This window comes from Phyllostomus hastatus, unplaced genomic scaffold, assembly GCF_019186645.2.
Source record: "Phyllostomus hastatus isolate PE091 unplaced genomic scaffold, TTU_PhHast_1.1 phas_scaffold_501, whole genome shotgun sequence".
Lineage (NCBI taxonomy): Eukaryota > Metazoa > Chordata > Mammalia > Chiroptera > Phyllostomidae > Phyllostomus > Phyllostomus hastatus.
This window is the reverse complement of record NW_025334033.1, coordinates 27,081,012-27,108,340: the sequence shown is the minus strand read 5'-3', so window position 1 is coordinate 27,108,340 and position 27,329 is coordinate 27,081,012. Positions and strand designations below refer to the sequence as shown.

At 46.4% G+C, this 27,329-nt stretch overlaps 1 protein-coding gene across 14 annotated transcripts; it reads right to left on the bottom strand.

Moving 5' to 3' along the window:
- Nucleotides 1-27,329, bottom strand: TPM1 (tropomyosin 1). Of its 14 annotated transcripts, none has more exons than XM_045823275.1 (10): nucleotides 27,089-27,318; nucleotides 26,198-26,323; nucleotides 25,871-25,996; nucleotides 14,344-14,477; nucleotides 12,121-12,238; nucleotides 10,830-10,900; nucleotides 9,975-10,050; nucleotides 9,455-9,517; nucleotides 9,112-9,181; nucleotides 1-1,353 (listed from the first exon to the last, which is right to left on the bottom strand). In XM_045823275.1, exons 1-10 carry the CDS (start codon nucleotides 27,200-27,202, stop codon nucleotides 1,271-1,273), a joined length of 981 nt encoding a protein of 326 aa, XP_045679231.1. In that variant the 5' UTR covers nucleotides 27,203-27,318; the 3' UTR covers nucleotides 1-1,270. The 14 variants fall into 14 exon arrangements, with proteins under 14 accessions (XP_045679231.1, XP_045679223.1, XP_045679221.1 ...); XM_045823262.1 differs by lacking the exons at nucleotides 1-1,353; nucleotides 26,198-26,323 and adding exons at nucleotides 5,928-6,197; nucleotides 7,602-7,680 and having other exon boundaries at nucleotides 27,089-27,306; XM_045823267.1 differs by lacking the exons at nucleotides 9,975-10,050; nucleotides 25,871-25,996 and adding an exon at nucleotides 10,496-10,571 and having other exon boundaries at nucleotides 27,089-27,329.

Here is a 27,329-nt window from a genome sequence, read left to right as displayed (position 1 = left end):
TTTAGAAAATGTCCTACAGTGTGCATTTTATTCCATACAATTATACAATGTTTATATATACAGGAGTTCCCCCCTTATCCGCGGTTTCACGGTCCTCGGTTTCAGTTAACTGCAGTCAACCATGGTTGGAAACATGAAAAATTTCAGAAATAAACAATTCCTAAGTTTTAAATTGCGCATCGTTCTGAGTAGCGTGACAAAATCTCGAGTTGTCCCATTCCATTCCGTCCTGCCCAGGACACGAATCATCCCTTTGTCTAGCCTCTCCACACTTAGTAGCCCTCTTGGTTATCAGACCCACTGTCTTAGTGCTTGTGTTCAAGTAACCCTTATTTTTACTTAACAATGGCCCCAAAGTGCAGGAGTCATGATGCTGGCAATTCCGATCTCCCCAGGAGAAGCTGGACAGCGCTCCCTTTGAGTGGAAAGGTGTGTATGTACAGGAGAAAACACATAGTGTCTAAGGTTCAGTATCATCTGTGGTTTCAGGCACAAACTGGGGGTCTTGTGATGTATCCCCTGTGGATAAAGGGCGCTACTGTAGCTATAACTCTTAAATGTTTTTTATAAATTTAGTGTAGTGACTAAATTTTCACTGTAACATGGAGACATGAAAGGAGTGGAAACCCACACTGAATGCTTTCCTGTGAGTTGAAATGAGCTCCAGGGGTGCCAACTGGAAGGAAGTAGAAGTCTTAAATGAGCAGTGTGGCTTACATACCCTTGGCTTTAGTGAATTCAGACACATAGAATCCATAGTCTCGTCTCATAGTAAAACTCAAGAGAAAGTAAGTTAGTGTTGGACAGATCTCTAAATTATACAATATTGAACAGAAGACCACAGTGGGACCTTTTGTTTCAAGTAGCACCAATCCACACCTGATTGTTTCCAACAGTAATCTTATCTTCCTGTTGAATATATTGTTGGCACTTTGAGTGGAAATCTTTCTGCTTTGGTGAGGATTCCTGGATTGACTAAGCGTACTGTGTTGCTAAACTTTCTACAAAGTGTGGCAATGTCACCCTGGGGAAATGGCACAAGTAAATCATCGTCGCTCTGACATGGGCTTGCGTGTGTGTGTGTTTGTGTGTGTGTGTGTGTGTTTCCCCCTCCCCAATGTCGAGGGCATTTTGCAGAGGTTTCTGTGACAGTGGTAAAGGTAAATAAAAATGCATTTAAGGGGTTTCATGGTAAGCATGGTGTTGAAAAACAAAATAAAACAAAAAACAACAAAAACATGAAAGAATGTGGTCGCAGCTAAGGAGGTTTTCACATGTTGTTTAACTCCAGTAAAGTCTGATCCAGCATCTGATGCATACTAAGGTTTTCTTCTTTGGCATGAGCCACTTTCTCTGTGGTGGGATTAGAAAATCAAGTCATGAATAGCTGCGCTTTGGACACAATGACGGTTTGTACATTTAGGCAGGCAACATCAATCACAAACACAGGATGAGACGATTAGGACTAGGCATGCTTGTGAGGCATTACTCATTTCCAGACAAGGACCTACAGAGAAGGAAGCCGTCTTGGGCCCGAAGGAACCACAGGCACAGCAGGTTCTCACAGGGCAGCAGGGTGAACCCTCACCAACACCCCACTCTGAGGATAAAAGGCAGGTGGGTTGGGTGAAGGTTCACTGGTCGTGCGCTGTGGGAACAGGGAGAGGCGCTGGCAGCGCTGGAGTTAATGACAGCAGACACTTCGGGGTTACAGGCAGTTAACGGCCTGGGAATTGTGCAGTAACACAATCTCACAGAAAACAGAGATGCCGTAAGTAGGTTTTCTGACAACTTTTGAAATAATTTATTTCTGTTGCTTATTAAAAAAATTATCAACATGTTTCATGCATACTTTAGTAGGACATTCTCTTACTATTCTTACAGCGGTCTATTCATTATCAGCATGACATTCTCACCAGACTCTTATAACACTGTCAGACTGGATAAAAGCATACCTTCCAGACAATCAGGGACTTCTGACATGAGTTCCTGTTTTCAAAAGCAGTTTTGCCCAAGCATAGGTACATTTAATCACTACATTTCAAACACTATACCAGATATTAAGAAGGTAGGAATAGGAATATATAATAGGAATATATATATTATATATTACACCCTATATATAACATATATATATATAAGTTATACACATACACACCCCTCTGCTTTGGCTTTCTAACTTAAAGTAGGACTCAATTCTCTGTAGGAAATAGAAAACATTTTTTTGAGGTCTTCTTTATGTACCAGTTCAAACAAGAGGACCTACTGTTGCAAAGAGGAGTGCTATATTGTTATAAATATTTATTCATATACATAATGATTATATTTTACCATAAAAGTTATTTGGAGATTAGAGAGAACTGAATTATTCCAGATAGAAAAGAAAAATGCAGACAAGGCCAGCCTTTCAGCTGAATCCTTTCATGTACATTTCTGCAGAAAGCGACCCTACAGCTGAAAGCATAACAGTCTTAGAGTTCCTGACCACGGGCTCCATTCCTAGAATTCAGCCCAAGTTCTTTCCCACTTAAATTTAATCCTCATTCAGGGCCAGCTTTAGTTGGTTAGTTAGGCGGCGATTTTGCTCAAGTTGCTGGTAGAGTTGATCTGTACAGGTCAGCAAGCAGGTTAGCAGGAAAGAGGCAGAAGAAGAGAAGTTAGCTAGACTTGGAGAGAGGAAGTTAACAGACAGAACACAGAGATACCTCTGACACTGGTTACTTGCTGAACAGGTTACCCATACCCCACGGTCATCTGTCCTGTGCCCGGGAAGGTCGATGGAAAAGGCCTGGCAGGCTTAGTAAGAGCCAAGACTTCTCTCTTGGTGGGAGGGGATAGGAAAGAAAGGGAGCAACAGGGTACGAAGAGGAGAGTGGGTGCTCCTCTTGCACCTCACAACCACCACTGCATGAACTGGGCCAAGTGCAGTTTCTGGCAACAGCCCGAGGAACCCAGGCAGGGCTGGAGGCAGGCCCAGCACGCCATCTACTCCTGGCTAGCGCTCAGTGGAGACTGACAGTGAAGCCTCAACCTGCCCATTTGTGATGGCCCCTTCCTGCAACCCTCTTCATCCCCACTCTGGGGACTGGCTTTCCCTTCAGGTGGTACAAAGAAGGGGTGGTTACCTCTGCTGCATTAATACGTTTTGAAATGCAGAACTAAGCTCCCCGTCCCTGTATCCCAATCACCAAGATACAGAGGGGAGATTCTGAATCCTCATCCACTTTTGATACAGGTATGTGTTATCCTACTCAGAACAGCAAGAGAACAGGCACATGTCTTCCCTGACTGAAAATTTACCTTTACTTCCTGAAGATGGCATGTATGTTTGGAGCCAGATGCACGCATATAAAATGAATAAAACCTTAAACCTCCACACGGAGACCAGAGTGACATAAATTTTACACATTGGCATGCAATCTATTCAAATGGCAAGGAAGCCAGCCACAAGAATCAGTCTGTACCTGATGGTACAGGGGACACCCAAACAATGAAAAGGCCTGGAACCTACCACAACAACCTGGAGGACTCAAGATTGTTCTGAATCATAGTGACACCCCGAATCCAGAAATTCTACTTAATGATCTTGAAAAGCTGATAGTCCTACTGCTGGGGAAAATGAAAATGTCTAGTCTCTAGCCCCAGGTCTCTTAGGAAATAGATCAATTCTTATTTCAACTTCTTCTAATAAATGGCGGGAGACGGGGAAGATGTTCTGTTCACTGTGCTTTCAGCTTGAGACATCTCCTGCCTTGTCTTCTTTGCTCATCCAAATTTTCTGAATATTTGAAACCCTGGCCAAATGTCACATCCTCCAGGGAGCTCCCAGTCAGAAATTTCTTCTCTTCCTCTCTGACTCTAAATACATAACGTTTATGAGACTCACTTCACTGCTCTATCTTTCCACCAGATGGCGAAGAACATTTCTGGTTCACCTCTACCATATCCTGACTACGTTCTACAGTATCTTGTGTATGGCATACGCTTGGGGGTTTCAAAATTGAAACCGTCCTAGCACATTCACACTCTCACAAGGGGAAGTACTGTCAAGGGCTGGCAGGCTGTCTCCGTTTGCTGAGCCAATGTTCGGCCAAGCTGGAATGGAAGAACTTTGGAGAAATCCTGGAGGATCCAGAAGATCGATGTGAATTCAGCTTAAATGATAGCTGTCCCTACCACACCCTCCTTGGGACCTGTTCCACTTCAGCTGCCATGGAGCTGGCAGGCCTGGGTGGCCTGAGGGCAGGGACCAGAATTGGTACACACGAGTACCTTCCCCTCCTGTGCCACCTCCCAGATGCCTGGGGCCTCTAGTGCCCAGACTCAGCAGTGCTTTTGCTTTGGTCCAACTGAGGCTCTTGGCAGCAGCTGAGCTATGGCCTGGTACTATGAACTAGAAGCCTAAGCTCTCAGTTTCTCAGTATAATCAACTTGCTATTTATCCTTTTGTGTACTCATACCTTCCTGGGCTGTTCCAGGTTTACCCTCCCAACCTATCAGTTTCTCAGTTCCCCTGTAGAACATACTTATAGGAAGTGCAAAGGTCTCTGGGAGGGTTTCAAAGCAACAGATGTGCCTTCACAATTCCCTGAGCACGTGCTCAGCAGAACTTTCAGACTTGTTGTTTTGTCTGCTGCAGGAAGCAGGCTCACTCAGAAGGGCCCACCTCTGTTACTCTGAATTTAAAAAAGAACAAGGCAGGAGTCACAGCCAAAAACCTTAGGAAAAGGAAAACATGAAATCACAGAAGTCTTGATACTCTCAAGGGAGAGACATTGTCCAGAATCCAAACTTTAAAAAGCCTACTGTACCATTACTAAAATACTTTACAGCCCTCTTAAATATGTATTCTCTGCACTGAAGTCTTTGTAGAGTAACTGGTATTATTTTCAGTTTGTCCAAATTTACCTGAGTATAAATTGAGTATAAATAGTGGTATATCAAACCTCATAGGCTAACAAAACTACATGCAAACAGATAAAGATCACCCGCATTTACAACAGAGGAGAAATACAGCCAGACCGTGGAGGATGGAGAAATGCTGGGAATTAGGAAACTGAAGTCCACATCATTATGAAGTTCTACAGTTTTTTTTTTTAAATGACTTGATTACTGTTTTTGAAGGGAATAGTGAAGCCCAAATAAAATGTAATTGTATTCTGAACAATTTCTACTAACTACTTTTACAGGAAGAAGAATCAATGTTAATGACTATACTTTAAAAGTGCCCACAAATGTAAAAACAGCTATTATTGCAAAGATTGTGTCTGTGCATGATGTGCTTGAGAGCACAAAAATTCCAACCTGAACATAATCAGATTTAGAAAACTTGAGATGTCATTTCATGATCCAAATGAAGGTGGCTAGGAATACACTTTTAAGCAGCGTTATCCTTTGTGCTGTAAAAGGAGGATCAACAATAACTTCAACTTACATAGTTTGATCTGGTTCTTTTTCACCTTCCCTAATATGGAAATTCCTGGCAATGTAGGATGGCTATGGAGACTTCATCACGAGCCTTTCATTGGTTAGCCACACCCTCTGAGGCAGGGCCACCTAACTATGAACTGAGAGGGCTCACCACATCCCCACCCAAACCTCTGGCAGAGGAAGACAAACCTCTGGCAGAGGAAGACACTGCCCAAGGTGGATCTTCTGACTCCCAACAGGGAGCGTGTCCTGAGCAGTGGTCCTAATGCGGCCGCATACCAGATCCATCACAGTCCCTAAAAACCCATGGATGCCCCGGGCCTCACTCTAACCTCTGGAAACCAAAACTCTTGAGAGGGGCCCAGGCATGAATATTTTCTTTTAGAAGTTCCACAAAGAACTACTGCCTTAGAAACTCTTGAGATTAATGTATAATGTTCAGAATGCAAAAGAAAAAATAAAAATATAAAAAGCACAGCCAAAAATGAACCCTCACATGCGTGAAGCATATTTGTGTTTATTCAGTGTTGAAACTAAAATGTGAAGTAAAAAGAATAGCAAACAGAAATAGCTTACACAGTGTTTATTTTACACTGAAATGAAGCGCTTCTCCACAACAGGAAGCGCCGTGCGCGCCTGGCCCTAGGGCAGGGAGCTAAAGGAAAGAACCAGGGTCAGCTGGAGGAGAGACAGACGGCAGAGCTCAGAGAGGTGGGACATCCAGCTTGACGAAGGGGTCTTGGGAGAAGTGAAGCAAAGAAACTTATCTGCATGAAGAGAAAAGGTGGGTGAAAAAGAGAAAAAAGTGGCACAATGGAAACAAGGGAAACCAGACAGAGAGGAGAGCAGCACTGGAAACGCAAGCGAGAAGCGGACATGCACACCTGCTGCCAGCTGCACCTGTGGGGGGTCAGCCCTCGCCCCGCCCCCTGGGGCTGGATCTGAGGCTCCACAGGGCCTCTGGGAGACGGGCCATTTTATGAAAACCAATGACCAGAATTTAAAAACAAATTCTGAGTTAAACCCATCTTTCAGAATAATCACTCATACTTGATGCTTCAAATTTTCCCTGCAGAAATCACCACGTTTGTGGTCTGATGGAAAAGACCTTGGAGACAGATGATCTGACCCACCCTCCAATTTACAAACGAGGGAATAGAGGATGAAATTCTCTCTAGTTTCCATGGTGACTGTCATGTCTCTAAGGGAGATTCTATAAGCTGTAAGGCAGCAGGCACATGCCACACTCTTCCAGCTACCATTTTTCTGCATGGGTGAAATTAAATTTCCAGAGTATCTGGAATTCAGTGCCAGAATAATGACATAGAGAACCCTCTGTGAAACATTCCAGGTTAGAACTTAAAGAGGCAGAATGAGTTTAGCGCTTAGGTTCGGTTAGTAATGTATAAATTAGTTGTGTGTGTTCAAGGTCCTCATGAGCAAAAGGCTATCTACTCCACTTACTACCTCACAGGAGTAAACGCTGGGCCACTCACTCCCAGAGCTCATATTGTAATTGTTATGTCCCATTTCTTTGACACAACTGTGGTGTGTTTTGGGGGGGTATTTTAGTTCCTTTGATAGAGCCAGAAAATTAATGGCTTGGTTACTCAGCAGAGGGTTCACGTCTCTCTGTAATTCTTAACAGTGAGGAAGAGGTGATATTTTACAGCTATACTGGATCGATTTCCTTTCCCTCAGAGCCTCAGTAGTCTGACACTTTAGGACTCCTAAATTTATATTTCTTTTTGGAAGACAATGAAATTTTATTTAATGAAATCTCAGGAAATTAATTTTTAGTAGTTCTTTGGGAAGTTCCTATACAACTTCATGGCCTTCTAATTTTACTTGAACCCAGTTCAATTTCCTGAAAGCATGGTGCTCAAGAGATTCATATACCAGTTCACTGCTTGGTGGGGATGGTCTAGCTCAGAGATGGAGCAATGAATGGACTCTGAAGGGAAAATGGTTTGTACAGACCTACTTAATCTACTTGGCTTTTCTATTATGCGAATGTGAAAAAGCCCCAATGACTACCCTAGGTTACGCAGAGAGAGGAAGCAGAGAGCTGTAAAGATGGAGATTCTGGAGGCACAGGAGGGAGCAGTGTTGAGCTTATCACATTAGCATGAGCGCACGGGTGTGAGCAGGCAGGGTGGATGCACATTTACATGGAAGTCATATCGTTGAGAGCGTGGTCCAGCTCCTCGCTGATGGCTTTGTACTTCAGTTTCTGAGCATACAGCTCGTCTATGACCAGGAAGTGGAAGGCAGAGGTGCAAGGACATGGAGAGTGATCAAGAGATGGAGGGTGAGTGAGGGTGGCACGGGCGCCATCCCGACACAGCAGCAAGAAAAGGGCAATGCAGGAAGGAAGTGGTGCCGCAGCAGGTGGCCAATGCAGGAGGCGTGCGTTTTGTTTTTAAATGAATTGAAACAAAAACAAAAAGAACAAAACCCATTAGAAATTAAAACAAGGAAGACGCAATATGAAAATCATAACAAATATGGTAGGTATATCAGTAACTATGGTAAGCCCTAAACAAAAACCACAGAAGGATGTCTCCTGGGTGGGTGACAGAATGTCTTTCTTTTCTAGAGCTGTATTTTAATTACACTGGAGTCGCCGGCCAACTGCAACTATAAACAGTGGAAAAAATATCCAAGGGCAGTGTTTTGGAAGAACGGTTCGTGACTACAGTCTGTAATCCTTATCTGGCCCCACCTTCCAACCACTGACTTCCTGAGCAGATGAGACCACTGGGACACGGACTCTCCGTGTGCTGCCCGTGGTCTTCCTACTCCGGCCGCCCTGCTGGTGGCCCAGAAGGCCTGACCGGTGAGAAAAGCCACACTTTGCCGGTGCTGTTGTGCCAAGCCTGCAATCTGGTGTTTGTGGTGATGGCTTCACACTGGGCTGCGGCAGGACAGACTGTTACGCAGCCTTTTGTTACTCTCTCCTCTCTACGAAGTCGGTTATCGTCTGCACCGACCTCCAGTCCCTTCTCCAGCTCCTTCTGCCTTGGACGTGTGCCTTTTGTGTATTTTGTTCACTCTTTCTTTTTTACTGCTGATCTTCACAAGACTCTGAGCTCAACATTCAGGATTTCTTTGAGACACAGTGGGTGTTACAATAAAACCTACATATCTTAGGGGACAAATGCTTAAATCTGGAAATGCAGTATCCTACCCCCACTCCTCCTTCAGTAAGTACACAGAGCACCTACCAAGATAACTGGTGATAAATCCCCAACCCCTTACACTGATTTCAAACTTGGAAGAAGATGGGTTGTGTCTAAGAAGAAATCTACACCATTCTGATAATTAAGAGGTATCCCTAATGAGAGAAAATATACTGGAGTCATTCTCACCTACAATCACCTCACCCACAGTGAAAAATAAACTTGCCACACACCTGCGAGTATGAGGCAACACTGGACAGCATGTGTCATTACAAAAAAAAGATGTGCCCGTCTGGTGGCTGAGAGTGAGCTGATGAGCAAAGGACTCAGGTCCGAGAGTTTAAGAGCCACAGAATGAAACCCCAAGGACAGACAGGAGGAATGTGCAAGAGCAAAGGAGGGTATCAAGGTGAATGAGTGCACTGGGATCAGAAAATCGTTTTGCCAGGTTGATACTCAAACGTAAGGATTAAACGAAAAACACAACTCAAGATCTTACCTTCTAAGTCATCAATGCTCTTCTCCAATTTTGTTACTGACCTCTCTGCAAACTCAGCCCGAGTCTCAGCCTGCAATAATTCAATTTGTTTTGGTCAACACTGGGGTGTTTCAGATTTCCACAGGGAAACCGAGAAACTGGAAATCAAAATGGGTTCGAAACTGCGTGTCAGTCAGTCACTACAGGGAGGGTGGTGGCTCGCACAGCGGGAACCCGGGGACCACCTCTGCATACTCCCAAGGTGGAGCGGCACAACTGTGAAATGACACAGCCCTGAGCTGCTCCATGAAAACAAATGCATTTACAATTCAGGTGCCTCTGCCCAAAACGTTCACAACATTACCTCCTTCAGCTTGTCAGAAAGGACCTTGATCTCTTCCTCATACTTGTCTTCCTTCTGAGAATACTGTAATTAGAAAGAACATTCCAGATGTCAGACCACAGCTCACTTTATATTCATGTCTTCCAATACAGAGGAAGCGCCAGCCCAGCAAACAGATGTTGGGGATCTCTCAGGAGGTAACGGAGCCTCCGAGATCAAATGGCATACGACAATGCAGTGTCTGTTTCCCTGCCTATTGTTTTACATGGGATGAGAACAAGATAACATCCACTTGGCACTTGGTTTAAATTAAATTGTTACAGATGACTCATATACTCAACATAAAATATATTCTCTACTAAGAAAAAAATGAACCTGTTATTCAATAACCATCATGAAATCACCTCAACACGATGCCATTTACCAAAATGCCTAACGGACTTATTGCTTTGAGCAGGAGGGCCTCAGAAGGGAAAAAGCGGGTGACTTTGGAGCAGCTCTGGAAACATGCCTTCTCCCCCACACCATGCTCCTGGCCTACCTTCTCAGCCTGAGCCTCCAGTGACTTCAAGTTGTTCGTCACAGTTTTCAATTCTTCTTCAAGCTCGGCACATTTGCTAATGTTTTCGATCAGAGGCAGAAAGGGTGGGAGACAAGCCAAAGGAAGGAGGAGAGAAAAAGGAGAGGGATGGGAAAACATGAAAACCAAGTCCTAGAGAACAAAGGGCTGCCTCAAAGTAGCCAAATCATCAGGCAGTGAAGCACTCACTCTTGCCGTGGACAATGCCCTCCAACCTTATAAAAGCAGAAAGGCAGGGTGACAAACTCCAACTACTCTGAAGTGTGATAATTTGGCTCCTTTTTTGGCTGCACCAAAGAGCATTTACGAAGGAAAAACAAAGGAGTATAAAGAACCCAAAGAAAGCACTTAAAGCAAGATATAAGACAGCAGAGGGCGCAGTGAAGGTGCGGTCGTTACACCAAACGAACCAGTAGGTAGTGGAAGCTGAAAGACGTCTGGGCTGGAGTTAAACCTAAAAACCACACATGAGCCATCAGTACCTTATCCTCTGCAGCCATTAATGCTTTCAAGGTCTGATCCATTATTCTTAATTGTTCTTCCAGCTGTCGAACTTGGCTGTTAGTGGACACAGGAAATGCACAAGGCCATTCTCAAAATCAGTGTGCAGGTAAGGCATGCAGTGATACACGCATTCACACACAAACACCCCACACAAGTCCTCCGTGTTCTAGACTCGTGGCTCATCCATGTCAAATGAGCACATAAGGAGCCCAGAGCTGAAACAGGTCAATGTGCAGCTGCCAGAGGGTCATGCTGTTTAGTTACTGTTCTGCAGCACCCCACACATAGCATCCTGGCGCCGGGCCCGCTTACCCTTCTGAGAGCTCGGCCCGCTCCTCTGCACGTTCCAGGTCACTCTCAATGATGACCAGCTTACGGGCCACCTGCAGCAGGACAAACACAATACATACAAACACCATGGGCTTGCCAGCTTTGAGTAAGGGGGTGCTGGGGTGGGGACTGCATCCACCAATCTCTAGAAGATCTTGTCTACAAAGAAGATGATCCTCTTTCTTGTGGACTTGAGAGAAGCTACTCTCCATCAGGAGTGCCAATGGAGAGGAGACCAAAGACCCAGAATGGCTAGTTACAAATGGGCAGCCTCATTTTAAGTGACCCATGGGAAGTCTGTATAATTACATAGCAGCCAAACCAAAGTGTAGAAGGGAGAAATATGAAATTCACAACCTCAAAAATAGCAGTATGATGAGACATGATGCATTTTATGCCAAAAGGTAGAGGCTGCCAAGAATACACTGTATATACTTCAATCTCCTTTTTGTGGAGAAGGTTAAAAATGCCAACAGAATAGCAAGAGAAACAAACAGGAGACGAGCTGGTGAGGTAACCAAGGAAGTCAGCTCTGTATTCAGTGAAAGAACTAACTTGAGAGAAGGGATCCTCTGATCCCTTTCGAAATTAGCAGGCATAATGCGATCTGGAAATGATGGTGATAACCATAACAAAAAGGAGAGTCATGCTGTTTCAAAACAGCCATGGTACAAGGAGGGCAAAACTTAAACCTTAACAGCTACGTTGCTCTGTTGTCACAGGAAGTTGTTTCCATGGAGACGTGATTGATCAGAGGCTGATTTAACCGTGTACTTATGTTGATAATAGAATTTGACCACCTTGGAAAGAGAGGAGGGCAAACTGAAAATGTCCTCCGTGAATCAATCACCCACACAAGTGCGTGGTCCAGTAACTACGCTGCTTGAGCTGGACCACGGTAGGTGAATCACTCTGAGAACTCCGGTGACAGCATGACAGGCTCCTTCCACAGACACAGGGGCCCAACTCTTCCTTCCCTGGGCCGAAGACCCTTTGTCCTGGTCTTTTGGGGGTTGGGGAGGGGACAGGAGAAGCAGCTTTGGTCTTTCCCAGTGTTACTGATTGGCTTCAGGAGGAAGCTTGGGATCCCTCAGCCAGACCAAAAAGAACCATTTTCCATAGACAAAGGAACTCTGCTTCTCCAAACCACCCATTTCTGCCAAAGAAGCTGATCATTTCACTTAAGAATGCAAGGTGGTATACCCTGCTCCTGCCACCCACCCGTCCTGGCCACTGCTGGGGGTCCGTGAGGCTTTAGGCCCTAGGATCTGACCTCTTCATACTTGCGGTCAGCATCTTCAGCAATGTGCTTGGCCTCTTTCAGTTGGATCTCCTGGATCTCCATTTTCTCCTCATCCTTTTGGGCTCGACTTTCAATGACTTTCATGCCTCTGAAAAGGAAGACAAGCAACAAGACCCAAGATGCAGAGCTGACCTCTACAAACCCACACAATGCACTACCAGGGTTTGTGAGGCTTAGTGCAACTGGCAGATCAGAACAGAGCACAGAGCTACTTTTATTTTCCAAGCCATGAATCGAGAGTTTCCAATGCTGAAGGCAGAAAGATATACACTTCTGTTTCTTGCAAATGAAACCTCACACTTCCATACTGGTGAAACTGTCCAGAATCTCATGTTAAATAAAAGGCACCGTGTCAGAATCCTGTTTGAAAGTGGGTGGCAGGGAAACAGGAGAGCCAGCATGCTTTACTTGCTACATAAATAGTGGGATTTCTTTTCCTGGTGGGCAGCTTCAGCTTGAAAATGGACCAAAGTTAGAACAAAAGCATATTTATCTTTGTATACTTCCTGCCACAAAGAAGGTAGTTGTTCTTACCTCATCAGCCACAAACGTAAATACCAGATTGAACCATATGAAACTGCTGATATTTGATCATGCCAGATCCATAAAAACAGCAGTTTCATATGGGTCAACCTAACACTTTAGATAAGAAGCTGTGAGTTCTGCCTTTAATGGAACTCTTTAATAAGAGAGGGGTTTAAAGGGCTGATACCATCTTCTGTGCCAATATGTATGTTTGGATCCTATCGCATGGTGTTAAGTTTTGGACAATGTTAGTTGATTTATAATATATTTCAGACTGATGGTATAACAACTCATGTTAAAATGGGATTCATGACCAAAATCTAAGTAGGCAGTAACATAAATAAGCCACTATTTTTTGATGAAGCACTGCAATGTTTTAGGAGACTTCAGTTCCAGCCTGGGCCCAGCCAAAAGCTGGCTGGGAGACCCTGGGCAGGCCACACCAGTCTCTGGGCCCCAGTGTTCTCATTGTAAAATCAGGGGACTGGAGTAAACGATCTTGCAATTCCTTTTTACTCCAAAGTCTACCATTGCCAAATTCAGATTGCCTTTTGGGTTCATTACCAAGTGTATTTCACGAAGAAGTCAGCCGCAAAACCACTGGTATGTGTACACTGTTAGAGATGATGAGTCATCTTCAAGTAATTCCAAAACTCTTGGTTAGAGAAGAAAAAATAAGCAGCAATGAATTATGAGCTGACAACATCAGCTAGAAAGCTTCTTTAATCCTCAAGTCTGAAATCATTCTTTATCCTTGGTGGCAGGGGGCAAAAAGCCACTCGAAGATGGAGAAATGGACAAAATCACGGATGGCATTCACCTGCCCAGCTCACAGCGCAGGTCTAAATGTCCCATGTCCTAAGCCACCACACATGCTACTCTGCTACCCCTCATGCAGCTGACCTCCCTCTAGCATCATGGAGTCTTCCCATGCGATGTGAAAACATTAACATCAACAGCTGGGCATGAGAGAAAATGCTTTCTAGAGTACGCAAAGTTGTGCTGGTCTACACGGCCACGGTCTGCCCTTTACTGCTACAGAGCTCCACCTCGGCACAGTTCAGTCAGGGAGAGCCAGGCTACGGTGGAAATGGGCTCAGCAGACACCAGGGTCTGGCTGTATTTATGTGTATGTATGTCTTGTTAGCATTACTAAGTCCAAAACAATTTACTCTTGCAGATCGCATTTGTTTTAGCTGTGTTTTCTCTTACACCTGTTTGTTGGGCTATTTGACAATGACAGCCCATTTTTATCTAAGTCTAAGCCTCCTTGGTATGCTTTAAAACAGTTATCTTTTTAAAAATGCATAATTGCTCCAGGGTCAGCAGGATGGAGGAACCGTTATGCATCCCTAGAATTTCTTGTCTGTCTCCCTGGTCAGATGGTGAGCTCTGTGAGGGCAGGAATAGCATCTTCTTCTTGGTAGCCTTGGGGTTTAAAGCCCTTATGTGCTTTGTCTAAAAGCACCCATGTTAAACTACCAAAACCAATAAATTAACCACTAATGTTAAATGAACAAAACCAATGGTTACACCTGGGATCAAAGGAGGAAATGATCCCACGAAGGAACTGCAAAATTCTGAAAACCCAAGATCAGTGAAGCCCTCCTGCTCCACCAAGAGAAAGGCCTACGCTAAGAAGTAGGCTGAGCGAAGAAGCGCCCTCACCTCTCGCTCTCATCTGCTGCCTTCTCAGCCTCCTCCAGCTTCTGCAAAGCTGTTGCCAGACGCTCCTGGGCTCGATCCAACTCTTCCTCAACCAGCTGGATGCGTCTGTTCAGAGAAGCTACATCGGCTTCAGCCTAGGCAGAGAGAGTGAAAGGCATTTCAGAGTTGGGGGAAGTGAGAGTACCTCTTTAGGGAAGTGGCTGAGACGCAAACACTGATTTCAAATAGGAAGCCTGGACCTTGTGGTGAGCTACCCTTAAAGGCATCACAAGCCCTGGTCAACTCTGGAGTTCTCCAGTCCGTTCACACATTTATTTATATACAGAATGTCCACATTTGTATATATATACAAATCTATAAATACCATTCTCATTGGAAAGATGAACCATTACCAAATGCTGTCTTAGTTCTTTTCTCCCATAGGTTTCAGCACACTGGCTTTACCTCACTACAGCCACCTGACTTACTGGGGGCCTGAGGTGTGGACAGAGACAACTCGGCTCATTCAGGCTGAGCCACAGAAGGCAAGGGCAGTCCAGCCAGAAATCAGACTCTGGAGTCTCAAGTCTCCTTTCTCCAGACCATTTTCTCAAGGGGCTTTATAAAGGAACTAAAATATTTCAGAACTCAGGGGTTCTAACATACAGACCATACAGACACAACTAAGTCCAGTACCCCTCGCCCTGCCCCATTCTGGTAACTCCTTTAGAGTTACTAGTCACTCTGGAACGCGGTGATACAAATTTCCCAAGTGTTTCTGAGAAAGTCTACTGGAATTTCTTAAAAGTCAAGGTTACCACAAGAAAAGTTTCAGACTCTTTAGGAGAAAGGCAGTACAGACACTTTTTAATTGTATCTACCTCTGAAATAAGATGTTTCTTCCTTAGGGATGTCATGATTACCTGTTGTTGTAAGCACTGTTACTATGGGCCTCAGAACACTGGGAAGACTGATGGTCTATTAGATACACTTGCCCTGGTAGCTGTTTAAATATTATGCCTTAAGGTAAGATAAGGAGTTTATCAATCCGGTTCTGTTTCTTCATCCCCATCCACTTTGAACATCTAGTTATCTGGGGTGATGCGGTTTTCATGACATATGGAGAGTTTTCTAAAAATTACAGTACATACATAGGGACCTATGCTAGTTCTCTACCTACATTCCTTTCTTCTTTACTCAACTGTAAGCTTCTTATGTGCAGGGAATCTTGTTCTTTGCACTTCGTATGAGCTCAGTAAATTTCTACTGAATAAAAGGAGTAAAACCAAGCTAATTTAAATAAAAGGAACTTTCTTAGCTCATGGACCACGCATGACACATCCAGTCTGAAATGCACATACAGTTTAGAGGGAGGCTGCGAGGATGACCTTGAGTCAGAGGAATTACAAGTACCTTCAGCTCTTTGCTCATCTGTGCCAAGTTTTATCCGGGAAAGGGAAGTGATTAGGGCATTGGGTGAAGGATGCTTTATAACAAATATTCAAACACACTTTTATCTTGTCAAAGTGAACTATGTAGTAAAAACTGGTTGACGCAGGCAGGGAGTGGGGGGAAACAGAATCCTAGGAGCATGGTTTACAGCTGCGCCGGCCCCCGAAGGAAACCGTTATCGATGCACAGTGAGTAACGGGCCCCACTGAGTCTGACCGCAGGTGACTGGTGGTTTTTTTGGAGGAGGAGTGACCGTAACAGGAATAACATATTTCTTAATTTTAGGGAACTGTCTTTTTAAAGTCTTTAGCCCTATTTTTTAAAAACTGGAAGGAATATACATTAAGTATACTTTTGGGCCAAGTCAGCTTTCTTCACTTTTCTGTTTTTCCCATGTCCAGTATAATTCTATTCTTTTATGAATAGGGGAAACACATAAGCAACCGTGAAAGTTAAAAATGAAGAGCAAAAACCAACCCACCAACTCTCGGTAGAGTGTCTAGATCATACATGCAAAAGTATCCCCCTTTCTGTCATTATTATTATTAATGTAAAGGCAAGTATCCTGTTACAGGTGGTGTGGCCAGAGAAATGTCAACATGATTTTTAAAACTATTTTTTTCTTGTAGCCACCACATTGTTATGTCCCTGCTCTGCTTTCAATCTGGGTCTCAGCCTCCAGGACTTTGTACCCACAGAAAGGAGAGGGCCTGTGATCTGGGAACAGAAACTTCTGGGTGACAGGCCAGGCTAGGTCAGCTTCCCACACAGCCGGGGCACCTGAGTGTGAGGAGACAGAATCCCACGTTCAGTTCCGCCTCTGCACACAAAATCCCCCCAACCCGAGACGCCGCCTATCAATCTGTATCTTCCTTCTTATTCTAGCCCCCGCCTCCAATTCTTTCCTTTACCTCTGGACACTGTTTTATAAATGTCACTAACTCTTTTTTCCCAGGAGCATTTTATAGAATCTTATACTTCCTGACATTATGGGTTGTAACCTATGGAGTACCAGCTAATGCAGCCTCATAAAGGGCACAGAAGCAATGACTGGGAATGGGGATCTGCTGTCGGGGCCAGCACTGGCACACGCAGAGACCTCCAGGTGGTCTGCAAAACAGAGGCTTCAACTGTTTAGCTGGAATGACCAGCTAAACATCTAGCTAGGCATCTTCCAGCAGTTCCCACAACTGGCTGAGCATCAGAACCCACTAAGAGATACACATTAAAAAATACAAACTTCCAGCCCCCATCCCTAGAGACTCTGATTCAGGTCAGAGGGGAGGGTAAGAATCTTCACTGTAAATAAGCAACCTGATCCATTTCATTCCTCCACCATCCCTGCCCACCACCTAAAAGCTGGCAAATCCTGTGGGAACAAGAACCATTCTCCTAGCTCTTCCTTCAAAAGAAAACAGAAGGAGGGCGGGATCTTTGACCCAGCATGCTGAAGTATACCCAGGTCAACAGCTGCCAGTGGGAGACAAGACTAAAATCCAGGTGGTCCGGCTCCTTGGGTGCTGGCTCTGTCTCTTCCCCTCACAGCCTTCTGGAACCTCACAGAAGACCTGGAACTGGTGGTTCTCTCCCTTGGAGGCTTTGCTCTTTCTAAGTCAGAGTGGGGTATTCTCTACAGCCATCCCCACCCCTTTAGTGGCAGAGACTAACCGGGACTAGGAGAACAGTCACTATATTAAATAGCATCCACCAAACAAGTCCTCTCAATCCTTTTTGAAATAAGCTGTGGTATAAAATTGGAAACCGTCAAGTAACACTCCTAACAGCTCACACAGGGACACAGCGCTCTTGCTCTCAATCCCAGAAGCCAGTGCCCGCTGCCCCAGACGTTTCAGACCAGGACAAAGGTGCCTGGAGGTCACCTCTGTCCGGGGTACATCTAACTCTGTAAGGGTCCCCTGGGAAAAACCTGGGCTCTCACTGGCTTCTCAGGCCCCCAACACACTGGTCTGATTGCAATTTTGTTTGGTTCCCTAGAATTCATCTTTCTTTCTCTTACTCCCATCGCCCCCCCCCCCTTTTTTTGGATGGGGGGTAGAATTATGTTCTGTGTTCAAAAGGCCCACATATCTTACCTTCACCAGCTTTTATTGCCACTATGTGTTTTCTAAGTTCTGAGTTAGACACTTTCTAAGGTTCCTTTCATCACGGCACCTGGGCAGTCTACTTAAGACTTCACCTGCTGTTGCCTCTGCCAGTACAAGCCCGCAGCCACTTGACCATCTGTTATTTAAAAAGCAGATATAAATAACAAGGCCTTTGGGAAGGGTCAAGACCCCAGATGCAAATTATTTCCAGGCATGGAAATCACCCTTAGTGTGTTGGGTTAGCTGCTTCTAACAACAGCCAGTGTGCTAATGCTGCTGGGAAGTCTTTCAGTTTGGGATGCTACTTTCTTTTATTTCAAAAGTGCTACTGTATCTCAACATGTAATGAGCTACTCAGAAACGAGACTGCTATATTAGCAGAGGCTACCAATTGTCCTCCTGCAGTTTTGTTGTCAAACAACCACCAGGAACCCTGCACTTGCGAAGTACCTTAGAGTTAGTTGCATGGTCAGCCCTATCCCTTCCTCTGTGATGCCCCCCCCCCCCCAAAGCTGCCCGCCAAGATATTAGCTACCTGTACAGAAAATAAGGGCAGGAATACCACTGCCCTCCTCTAGCCACCCCAACAAGATACCACACAGCAATCAAGGGCATGCCTGATCCAACATAGCAAAATATTACTCCAAAATCAGATTTGAAAGAAAACTACAAGACCTAGATTTTCAAGGCATCCAGATGTTTTAGCCAACACAACAACAAAAAAGTTAAAAATAGCAGTAAATAAATAACTGTAGGAGAATATTATTACATCCTAAAAATCTGGAATATATTTTCAAAGTTCTGCCTGAACCCGAGTGGAGCAAGGGATGATCAAAGGTCAGGTCTTTTTATTTCAGGCGAACTGCAGTTACACAGAGGTTTCACCCTGCTTGCTGTGTCAGACCCAGTGACTATAGCCAAGTTAAACTTCTGCCCTTATATGGTAAGGAAAGGGGGGAAAACACTGATGACATTAAGGGGCACTCCCATGGATAACAGATAAACACAACCTCCTCTATCGGTGCCAAGGCCTGTAATTTACGAGGCATGTTTGTATAATGAGGGAGAATGGACGTGAACGGGGCATTGTCGTGTCCCTGCCTTGCCTACATATGAGAGCAGAAACCGAGAGTACACATTCCAGTCACTGCCCACCCCAGGGGTGCCAGTGTGTACACAAAATGCACCCTCAGTTTCCTGGTCTCGGAAATGTTTGCCAGCTCTGAAGAAGGAAAGGGCTGGGAATTTTGTAAATTGGTTATTTCCATGATTCAATATAGTTACCAATGAAGAACCTTCAGGTGGCAATTTTAAAGTCTCCTTGTTTGCTGGGTACTATCCGGAAAGGAGGAAGGACTGACTCCCCCTGGCTACTTTTTCCTTTGATAATGACATAAACAAGCAAACAAAACCCTCTTGAGTCACAAGAGGTAGCAGCAACCATTAAGCCAAGCAGCCTCATTCCGACAATCTGAAGGGCCCATACACCTTGGAAAAACAAACCAGCAGGAAATAAGGAATGGCTTATTTTTCCAAGGTAAGTGCTGGTATAATAGTGCCAACTAATTACAGCCTCTCTAAACTTTGAGAATTTGAATTTAGGGCCAACTCTCCACTCAGATTTTTTTTCTTCTTTTTTTTTTTTTTGCAGTGGTTAAGGCTTTGTCCCTAAACCTCCACTTTCACTGCTGAGAGAAACTGTGACTACCAGTTTAACTCAGTCATATCTTACCAAGAAACCACACTGCATCAGCTATCTTTAAGTTCCAGTTTCAGAAGTGAGGAATCACTCTCAATCAGAAATGCAATGGCTCGATCCAGTCCTCAAGTTGCTATCTTAAAAGCTTGTGTTTAATGACCCAGTTTAAAAAAATTACTTAAAAAATTGAAGCTATTTAAACTACTTTTACTATAAAGCATTGAAAAGAATGAAGGCATCACTGTTAGCCAATTGGCATGGGAAGATCACTTATAAAAAACACACAAAAAGGAAGGTGAGTATAAAAGTAACAATGTGCCCTTCATACGATTTATCTTGTGTCTAACATTAATCACTAGGCCAGGAGTCAATAAAAGGCTCTCTTGTACAGGACCACACATTCCCTTTCCTAGCAGGGTGCGGGGAGTTCTACTGACTTCTACCACCAACCACAGCAGCCCACCCAACATTCCTTTCAGGCTGCCCACGTCCTCTCTCCAAGTTAAAAAAAAATTATTAAAAGCATGTAAGTGTATTGTTTTAAGATATAATGCAATGAGCAGGCTCTTTCCAAGACCCTTTGATAGGTGGGGAATTGAAGTTGGAAGAGCAACGAGCTATGATATGTGCAGTGTCGTTTAAACACCAGCTGACACACAGCACCCACCCTCTTGTGCCTAGCAGCACTCTAATTCCTCTACACGCACTAACTCCCTGCACCCTCACAACAGGTAGGTGCCGTGATTACCTACATTTACAATGAGGGAACTGAGAGACTGGGAAGGTAATTAGCCCAAGGTCTCACAGGTAATAAGCAGTGGAAGATTCAAATCCTGGCCATCTGGGCCCCGAGCTCTTTTTCTTACCCATCACGTTCCATCAGTTCTAATGGTTCGAGGACAGCTGCTAGCCAGTCAGAGAGGCAGCTGGAACCAATTCACAGCCCAGTTAAATTCAGAGACATCCACGGGGCCATTTCTGACGTGTCCTCTAGAGAAAACTTTTTTTGCTTACTGATTTTGATTCCTGTCTGTATTTTACCTGAAATTTCCTCTAGTTAGGTTTTCCTCTTAGGAAGGAGCTGTTTGCTTTTATGTATTTTATGCAAAACAATTCTTGTAATTTTTGCAGCCAGCTGTACACTTAACCAATAACGATTTACTCAACTGAGAATAGGCCGGTATTAAGCACAGCTGGATACCGTATTACCGCGTGTCATAAAATTCCCAAGGTGTTAGGAGTATCCTAACAAAACACACACACACACTCTCACTCACACACACACTCTCTCTCTCACAAATCAATAAACAGCAAATACCTAAACTACCTCTGAAATCCTGTTCCTGTTTGCTGGATAGATTTGCCTTAGGAGAAAGAAAGGAAGCCAGGTGTTACACTCAACATGGGGGAGGGGGAAGCCAGCAAGAGAATACACCCAAATAATCATTGACATTTAGCCAACTTTTTCCAAGATTTAGTAACAAAGGAATATCTGTCTGTATAAGAAAATGTGGGTGGTTAGAGAAAGGGAAAGGTGAAAGGGCCACCAACTACAGCAGTCAGAACCGGGCGTTGTTAATGCCTCAAGCATCACAGAGAAACAGGCTTCCAGAAAACCAAGGGTCAACGGGAATGGTGGAGGTTAGCATCCCCGGGTCCCAAAGTCCGGCAGGGCCTCACACTTGACCTGCCGGCGCCCGTTCGCAAAAGAAGGGATTTCCCTCTTCCCTTCCCACCCTCGAGTAAATAATGCCAGCAGCGCAAAGTGCACATCCCGGAGCACCCGAGACACTCGGGCCAAACGCAAACACCCCAGAAACGGAGTCCTTTCTGGGAAAATGCTACTTCCAGAACCTTCTCAACACCACTCCTGCTTCCTCTCCGGGCTTTTAGATTAGATCCGAGAGTTGGAATGGAAAGACAGAGAAAAATAGGGAGGACCCCTACGCAGAGCCCGACACCAGCAGCCCAGGTACGTTCCCGGGTGTGGGGGCAGGGACAGGTGGGTTCCAGAGGGCTCTGCAGCGCGCGCGGTGGGGCCGACTGGGGAGGAGGCGCTTCTGGGTGGGGGGCTGGAGTGGGTGATGGGTGGATCCCTTACGGTCTCCCTCAGCTTCCTCTCGTAGTCCAGCTCGCGCTGCAAGCTGCCCGCGCGCTCCTCCGCGGCGTCCGCCTGCTCTTGCAGGCTCCGGATCTTCCTCCGCACCGCCTCCAGCGAGCTGCTCCCCGCCATGGTGCGGGGTGGCGGCGGGCGGGCTACGGTGGGAGAGGCCGGCTGCTGAGCCTCTCGAACGCCCGGCCGCCCCGCCCAGACCTCGCCGCACGACAGCGGCGCCCCCTGCGGCCCAGGACCAGCCCGGAAGTCGCGGTCTCCTGGGCAGCGCAGAACCTCCAGCGAGTGCGCGAGCGCCGGGGGCGGGCACAGCGGGCGAAGCTAGGCGCGCGCCGCAGACCCCGGGAATTTGCAAACCGCGGGAGGCTCTGCGCATGCTCGCTGAAAAGGGGATGGTAGGCGTTGGAGGCGCACTACGAGGCTCTAGGCGGACTGGGTGTGCCCTGCAGGAAAGGAGGCCACCGCTCGAGGGATTTTACTTCGATTCCCACCGCCCCTCCCCGGCTTCGAGACGTCCGCGGTCACGGGCCTGGTTGCTAAGGGGTATAGTGCCGCCTACTGGAGGCGGGCGCTCCTCTCCGGATCCCGTATTCCCAGGCCCAGAAGGGAGACCTGAGCTAAGGGTTTGGGGCCATAATGTGTCCCAAAGTGTCTTGCTGTTCCTCGTTGCAAAGAACCCCAAAACACAGGATTCTAACAACAATAATAGCTGTCCCCCTCCAAAACTCACGAAGTGAAAACCACTAACATATTACAGAGTGATTAAATCTATTCTAAATGCAGTCTTCTTAGATTAGAACCTGGCTCCTAGTTCTTTCCTGGCTGTGTGACTCTGGACAAATAGCTTGATTTCTCTGGGCTTCTGTGAAAGTGGCGTTAATGGCAGTACTTTCTCACTGAGCTTATGTGAGGGTTTTGAAATACTTAATATAAATCACTTAGCACAAAACCTTGTACATACATTCGTTAAGAACTCAAATGATAGCTTTAGTTAAAATATAGGCAGGTACTATTTTAAGAGTCAGGTTGGGGCCCATAATCAGCTGTTTATCCCAGCCTCTCTGGGGCTCAGTTTCCAGTCCATAAAAACAACCATTTTAAGGGTCCCTTCTGGTCACAACCTTCTCCGATTTTAGATTAGCCTCTGAGACCTTTTGTAATCTGACCAATTCTGGGACGGACTGGCCTGCTTTTAAAAGGCACACCAAAGAAGGCTACAGAACCTTATGAGAGCATCTGGGTACAGCTGGATGAAAACCCATGTGGACACAATTTCTGAGAACTGTCCTCTGCAAATTTGCCCCTTGGGCTGTGTTTTTAAATGCCTGCTGAGTCTCCCAGCTTTCAATTCTCACCTTTCTTGAAAGAGGCCCTTCAAGTCCATTCCTGATGGGAATAAGTGTGGGAATAATGAAGAAAAAGAAAACAGACTTGACATCCCTTTCCTTCTCCAGAGCCCTAACGACGAACCTCCTTAGCTTTCCTAACTCATTTTCTATGGACTTTTTCACAGCCTCTGCTGAGATCTCCCAAACCCCGGCATAGGCCTTCATATCCTGTAGGTGGAGCCTGTGTCTTTGTTTCCACACTGTTCATCTGGTCTGTTGGGAGGTTACAAAGCCTCCCCTAAAGGAGTACAGAACATGGGCCTCCAACTTTGATGAGAGGGGGGGATGTCTTATAGCCTCCAGGAGAAGCCTGGGAAACTGCTGGACTTGCAAGTCCTTTAAGCAGACAACTAATGTTCTGCCTTTTCAAACACCTTGGAAACTCCATTTCATGTGAATTAATTTTCATGCTGATGTCATTATACAAGCAAGTAGGACAGTTCTCAGTCTTGGCTGCACATTGGAATCACCTGGGTATTTAAAAAATACTAATACCTGAGTTCCACTCCCAGAGATTCTGATTTAATTGGCCTGGGGTACAGCCTGGATTTTGGGTTTTTAAATCTCCCTAGGTGATTCTGCTTAGATAAGGTTGAGAATCATTGATTTAGAAAGCAAAGATCTACAGGGAATAAATATCAGATACATACAGTTATTGGGGCAGAGGTTGGGGGCCAAAGCCTTCTATCCCTTTTGGCCTCACTGAGGTGGAATGACAACAAAATATTCAAAACAAAACCATTGGCGATGCTACCTTATGAATTACCCCCTTTTAAGCTAGGAAGAGCCCACTTCTGGAATAGGATGTGTAAAGCATAGGTAAATTAGGAAAATGTTTTTAGTCGTAGTAATAGTAGAAAACTATCAGACTGTTTTATAAGTCTTAGCTATGGATGGACAAAGTAATTACAGGGAAATGTCTTAATCACAGATGTCATATAACACTGTCTCAGGAAGCTGACCTCTCTCCCACCTCCCCTTCTCTAGCGACATCTAGTCACTAGTTCAGAATCCCTCTAGAACATTTCTTCATAACCTTTTTCAGCATCCCTAGAGGTTCCAAACAACGTAAAATGTCTTAAATAAATAAATAAAAAGAATCAAAACAGGGTTGCAAAAAATCACCCTCCCCTGCTGGCCCCGCCCCTCCCCTCCCCCCCAGCTGGCTTTAAATATCCTCTTTCCCACTTCTGCCACACCTCATTCCTAGGCTCTCTTAAACAGCTTTTCAATGAAGGCCTGGAGCACTACATAGTCCCCAAAATTATCATCTATTTTTCCTTAAAAATTGTAGTATCTTTTTCCCCCTTCTCTTGCCTTCAGCCTTACTGAGCTATTTTCAAATTCTCTGCATTCTTTACCTTATAAGGAATATCTCTCCTTGATCTATCAGCGGCTCTTTTGAAAAAGCTAAATAAACGTCCTGCTGGAGAATTTTGGGGAGACAGACATCCTCCATTTAGCCTTCTATGCAGCAGACATCTGATCTGCATTATACAGAGCAGGCAGAGTTATGTGTTCTCTGGCTCTTTTCTAAAGCCAGGTAGTTTGTAACTTAAATATTTTAGTTAAGTCATCGCTTCCCTGAACTCCCTTTCTAGAAATCTTGATTTTCACTGAAAAAAATTTTGTCAGCTTCTAAATGTTCCAAGTCTGGATTTTTCACTTGCAAAGCACACTTGGAGATGACATGACAAGCCTTTTTCATACCACAAAAAGCCTTTTCCTCATTTCAAGACCCAAGACTCTCCAGCAATTTGCATTTTACTTTCAGACAAAATAGTCTACCAGTTCAACTTCTGGGCACGGCTTTTCCCTGGTGCTCACACATTCTTGGAATTGTTCCCAAGGAATTCTTCCTAATTGGGCCTCCAGGCTTAATTAGCTTCTAGAATGGAATCCAACGGTGTGAAAAGAAGTCCTTTGGAAATCTAATGCATAGTTTGACTTATGCAGCAGAAGAGGCAAGCTCCTCAGCTGAAAAGATTCCTCCAAAGGGCAGTGAACAGAGTTCCGATTGAGCTTTTACGTGTGTGTGCACCGCCCCTGAAACTACGTGGTGGTTGTCAGAAGGCTGACAGGTGGGGGTGGGGAGAGCAGGAGGGGCCCGGGGCAGCTAGCTCACTATACCATATAAAGCACTGAGCTATATATAGCCCCCAGCTTACTTTTTGGACCTAGTGCCCTCAGAATCCAGACCCAAGCAAGTATCATCTTCCCAGGCAGATCTTAAGGGCTGAATTAAGGCTTCCCGGGTGAGAAAGGCAGCCTCGAGTGTCTGTGTGCCACACCACCCAGCTCAGCCTTCTAAGTAAAAGAAGCCCCAAACTGTTCCTTCAGCCTAGAGGCCAGGCCCCCTGACTAGACCAACCACTGAAAACCAGGCCTTTCCACCCACCAGAGTTGGCAAAAGGGAAGAAAGTGAAGAAACTAGGCATTCTGCCTCCAGAAACCTTGGTTGGGACACTTCAGAGGGTTTCTGCCACAAGGGAGGCAAGGTTCACCCCCAGCATCCAATTTCAGCTGCTCTGTCCTCCCAGCTTCTCACCCCCCACCCCCCAGGGGTGGGGGCAGAGAAGGAGAAAAAGAGAGAGGAGTGGATGAAATATGAATGAATGTGTGCTGTAGCAGTCTGGGGCAGCATCCAGTGCTCTGGGCCAGGGCAGGGCTATGTGCAGGTGTCCAGCCGGAGGAAGGACCCTCCTCCGCTGCTCTCTGGCCCCTGTGGTGACTCCAGAGTGGCGATGCGACGCGGCAGGAGGTGAGGGAGGCAATGTGTGCATGCACTTACGTCAGTGGCCTTTTTCTCTGCCAGCTCCAGCTTCTCCTGGGCATCTTTAAGAGCCTCGGAGTATTTGTCCAGTTCATCTTCGGTGCCCTTGAGTTTCTTTTGCAGCGACACCAGCTCATCTTCCAGCTGGGAGTTGGCCGTGGGGGGTGGGGAGTGGGGGGTGCAGCAGGCAGCGTGATCCCGCAGGGGAGGGGTGTGGGTGCACAGAACCAAAAGGACAGGGACAGCGGGACAGACAGAGGGAAAGACAGGGAGGGAGAGAGAGAGAGAGAAAGAGAGAAAGACAGAGTTAGCCATTCGTGAGCTGAGCCGCGCGATCCCCGGTACCTTGGCGGCGGTCTCATTGGCGGCCAGGAGGCTGTCCTCCGCCTTGTGCAGCTCCTCCAGCACCCGGTCCCGCTCGTCCTCCGACGCCCGCAGCAGTTTCTCCTTTGCCGCGATGTCCTCCTCCAGCTGGGGGGGCAGAGGCGGGCGGGCGCGGGCAGCCGGCACGGACCGGGTGTGAGACACACACACAACACACGGCGCCGGGTTGGCTGGGGCCCCTCCGGCACGGGGCGTCGCCGAGTTGGGGTTCAAGGGTCCCCAGGTAACCTCCTCTCGCTGGAGCTGGAGGCGCACCGTGGCCCACCCTGTACCCCGACCTCCCCCAGGACGAGACTCCTGCCGGGGTCTCAGAGGGCTCAAGTCCACAGCCTGCTGTAGAAAACCGCCCCTCTCTTCCTGGCCTTCGGGCCCTACTCTCTCTATTCCAGCCCATCTTTGTCCTTAGGGGGAAGCTCCATGACCCTCGCCCCCACTCCCCAGCCTCCGTCCCAGTGGAAGGGTTTATTATCCCAGGCAAATGAGGCCAGAAGAACTTAGGACACTTTCTGGACTTGAATCCCTTCAAACCACCCCCCCCCCCTCCTCACCCCGACGGATCCAGAGAATCAAGTGCCTCTAGGGCTTGAATTGACTCCGCGGGCTCTGGAAACCAGAGAAGGTTACTGCGTCCTCAGACACGACCGAAAAGTTAGAATAAGCCTGAGTCTTGCTCTTTCCCTCCACCAGCCCCTCAGACGCGGGTCCCTGGCTGTACTGGGAAGGGGGTGGCTCCCCCAGTCCCCGGGGTAAGGGGCCGGGAAGGGGTGTCAGCCCAGGTTCCAAGGCTCGGGGACACCCAGGTGGGCGGGCGGAGCGCCGGCGCCCAGTGGGCGCAGGGCGGGAGGTGCAGACCTGCTTGCTCCTGTCCTCCGCCGCCTTCTTATCGGCCTCTGCCTGCTCGGCTCGATCCAAGGCGTTCTCCTTGTCGAGCTTCAGCATCTGCATCTTCTTCTTGATGGCGTCCATGGTGGCGGTGGCGAGGGGCCCGAGGGCTGCGGCGAGAGCAGCGAAGCGCGAGCGCGGTGGGGCGGCCGAGCCGGAGTGCGAGCGCGAAGCCGCCTGCTGCTCCCAGATATGTACTTTCCCAAGGGGA

What these genes read in the sequence shown, in the direction of transcription:
- TPM1 (XM_045823275.1), bottom strand. Translation starts at nt 27,202, where the DNA reads ATGGACGCCATCAAGAAGAAGATGCAGATGCTGAAGCTCGACAAGGAG. An exon ending in CGGAGGACAGGAGCAAGCAG is followed by an intron (nt 26,324 to 27,088) that starts GTCTGCACCTCC and finishes CTGCCCCCCCAG; the next exon opens with CTGGAGGAGGACATCGCGGC. An exon ending in TGGAGGCTCAGGCTGAGAAG is followed by an intron (nt 9,518 to 9,974) that starts GTAGGCCAGGAG and finishes TTCTAATTACAG; the next exon opens with TATTCTCAGAAGGAAGACAA.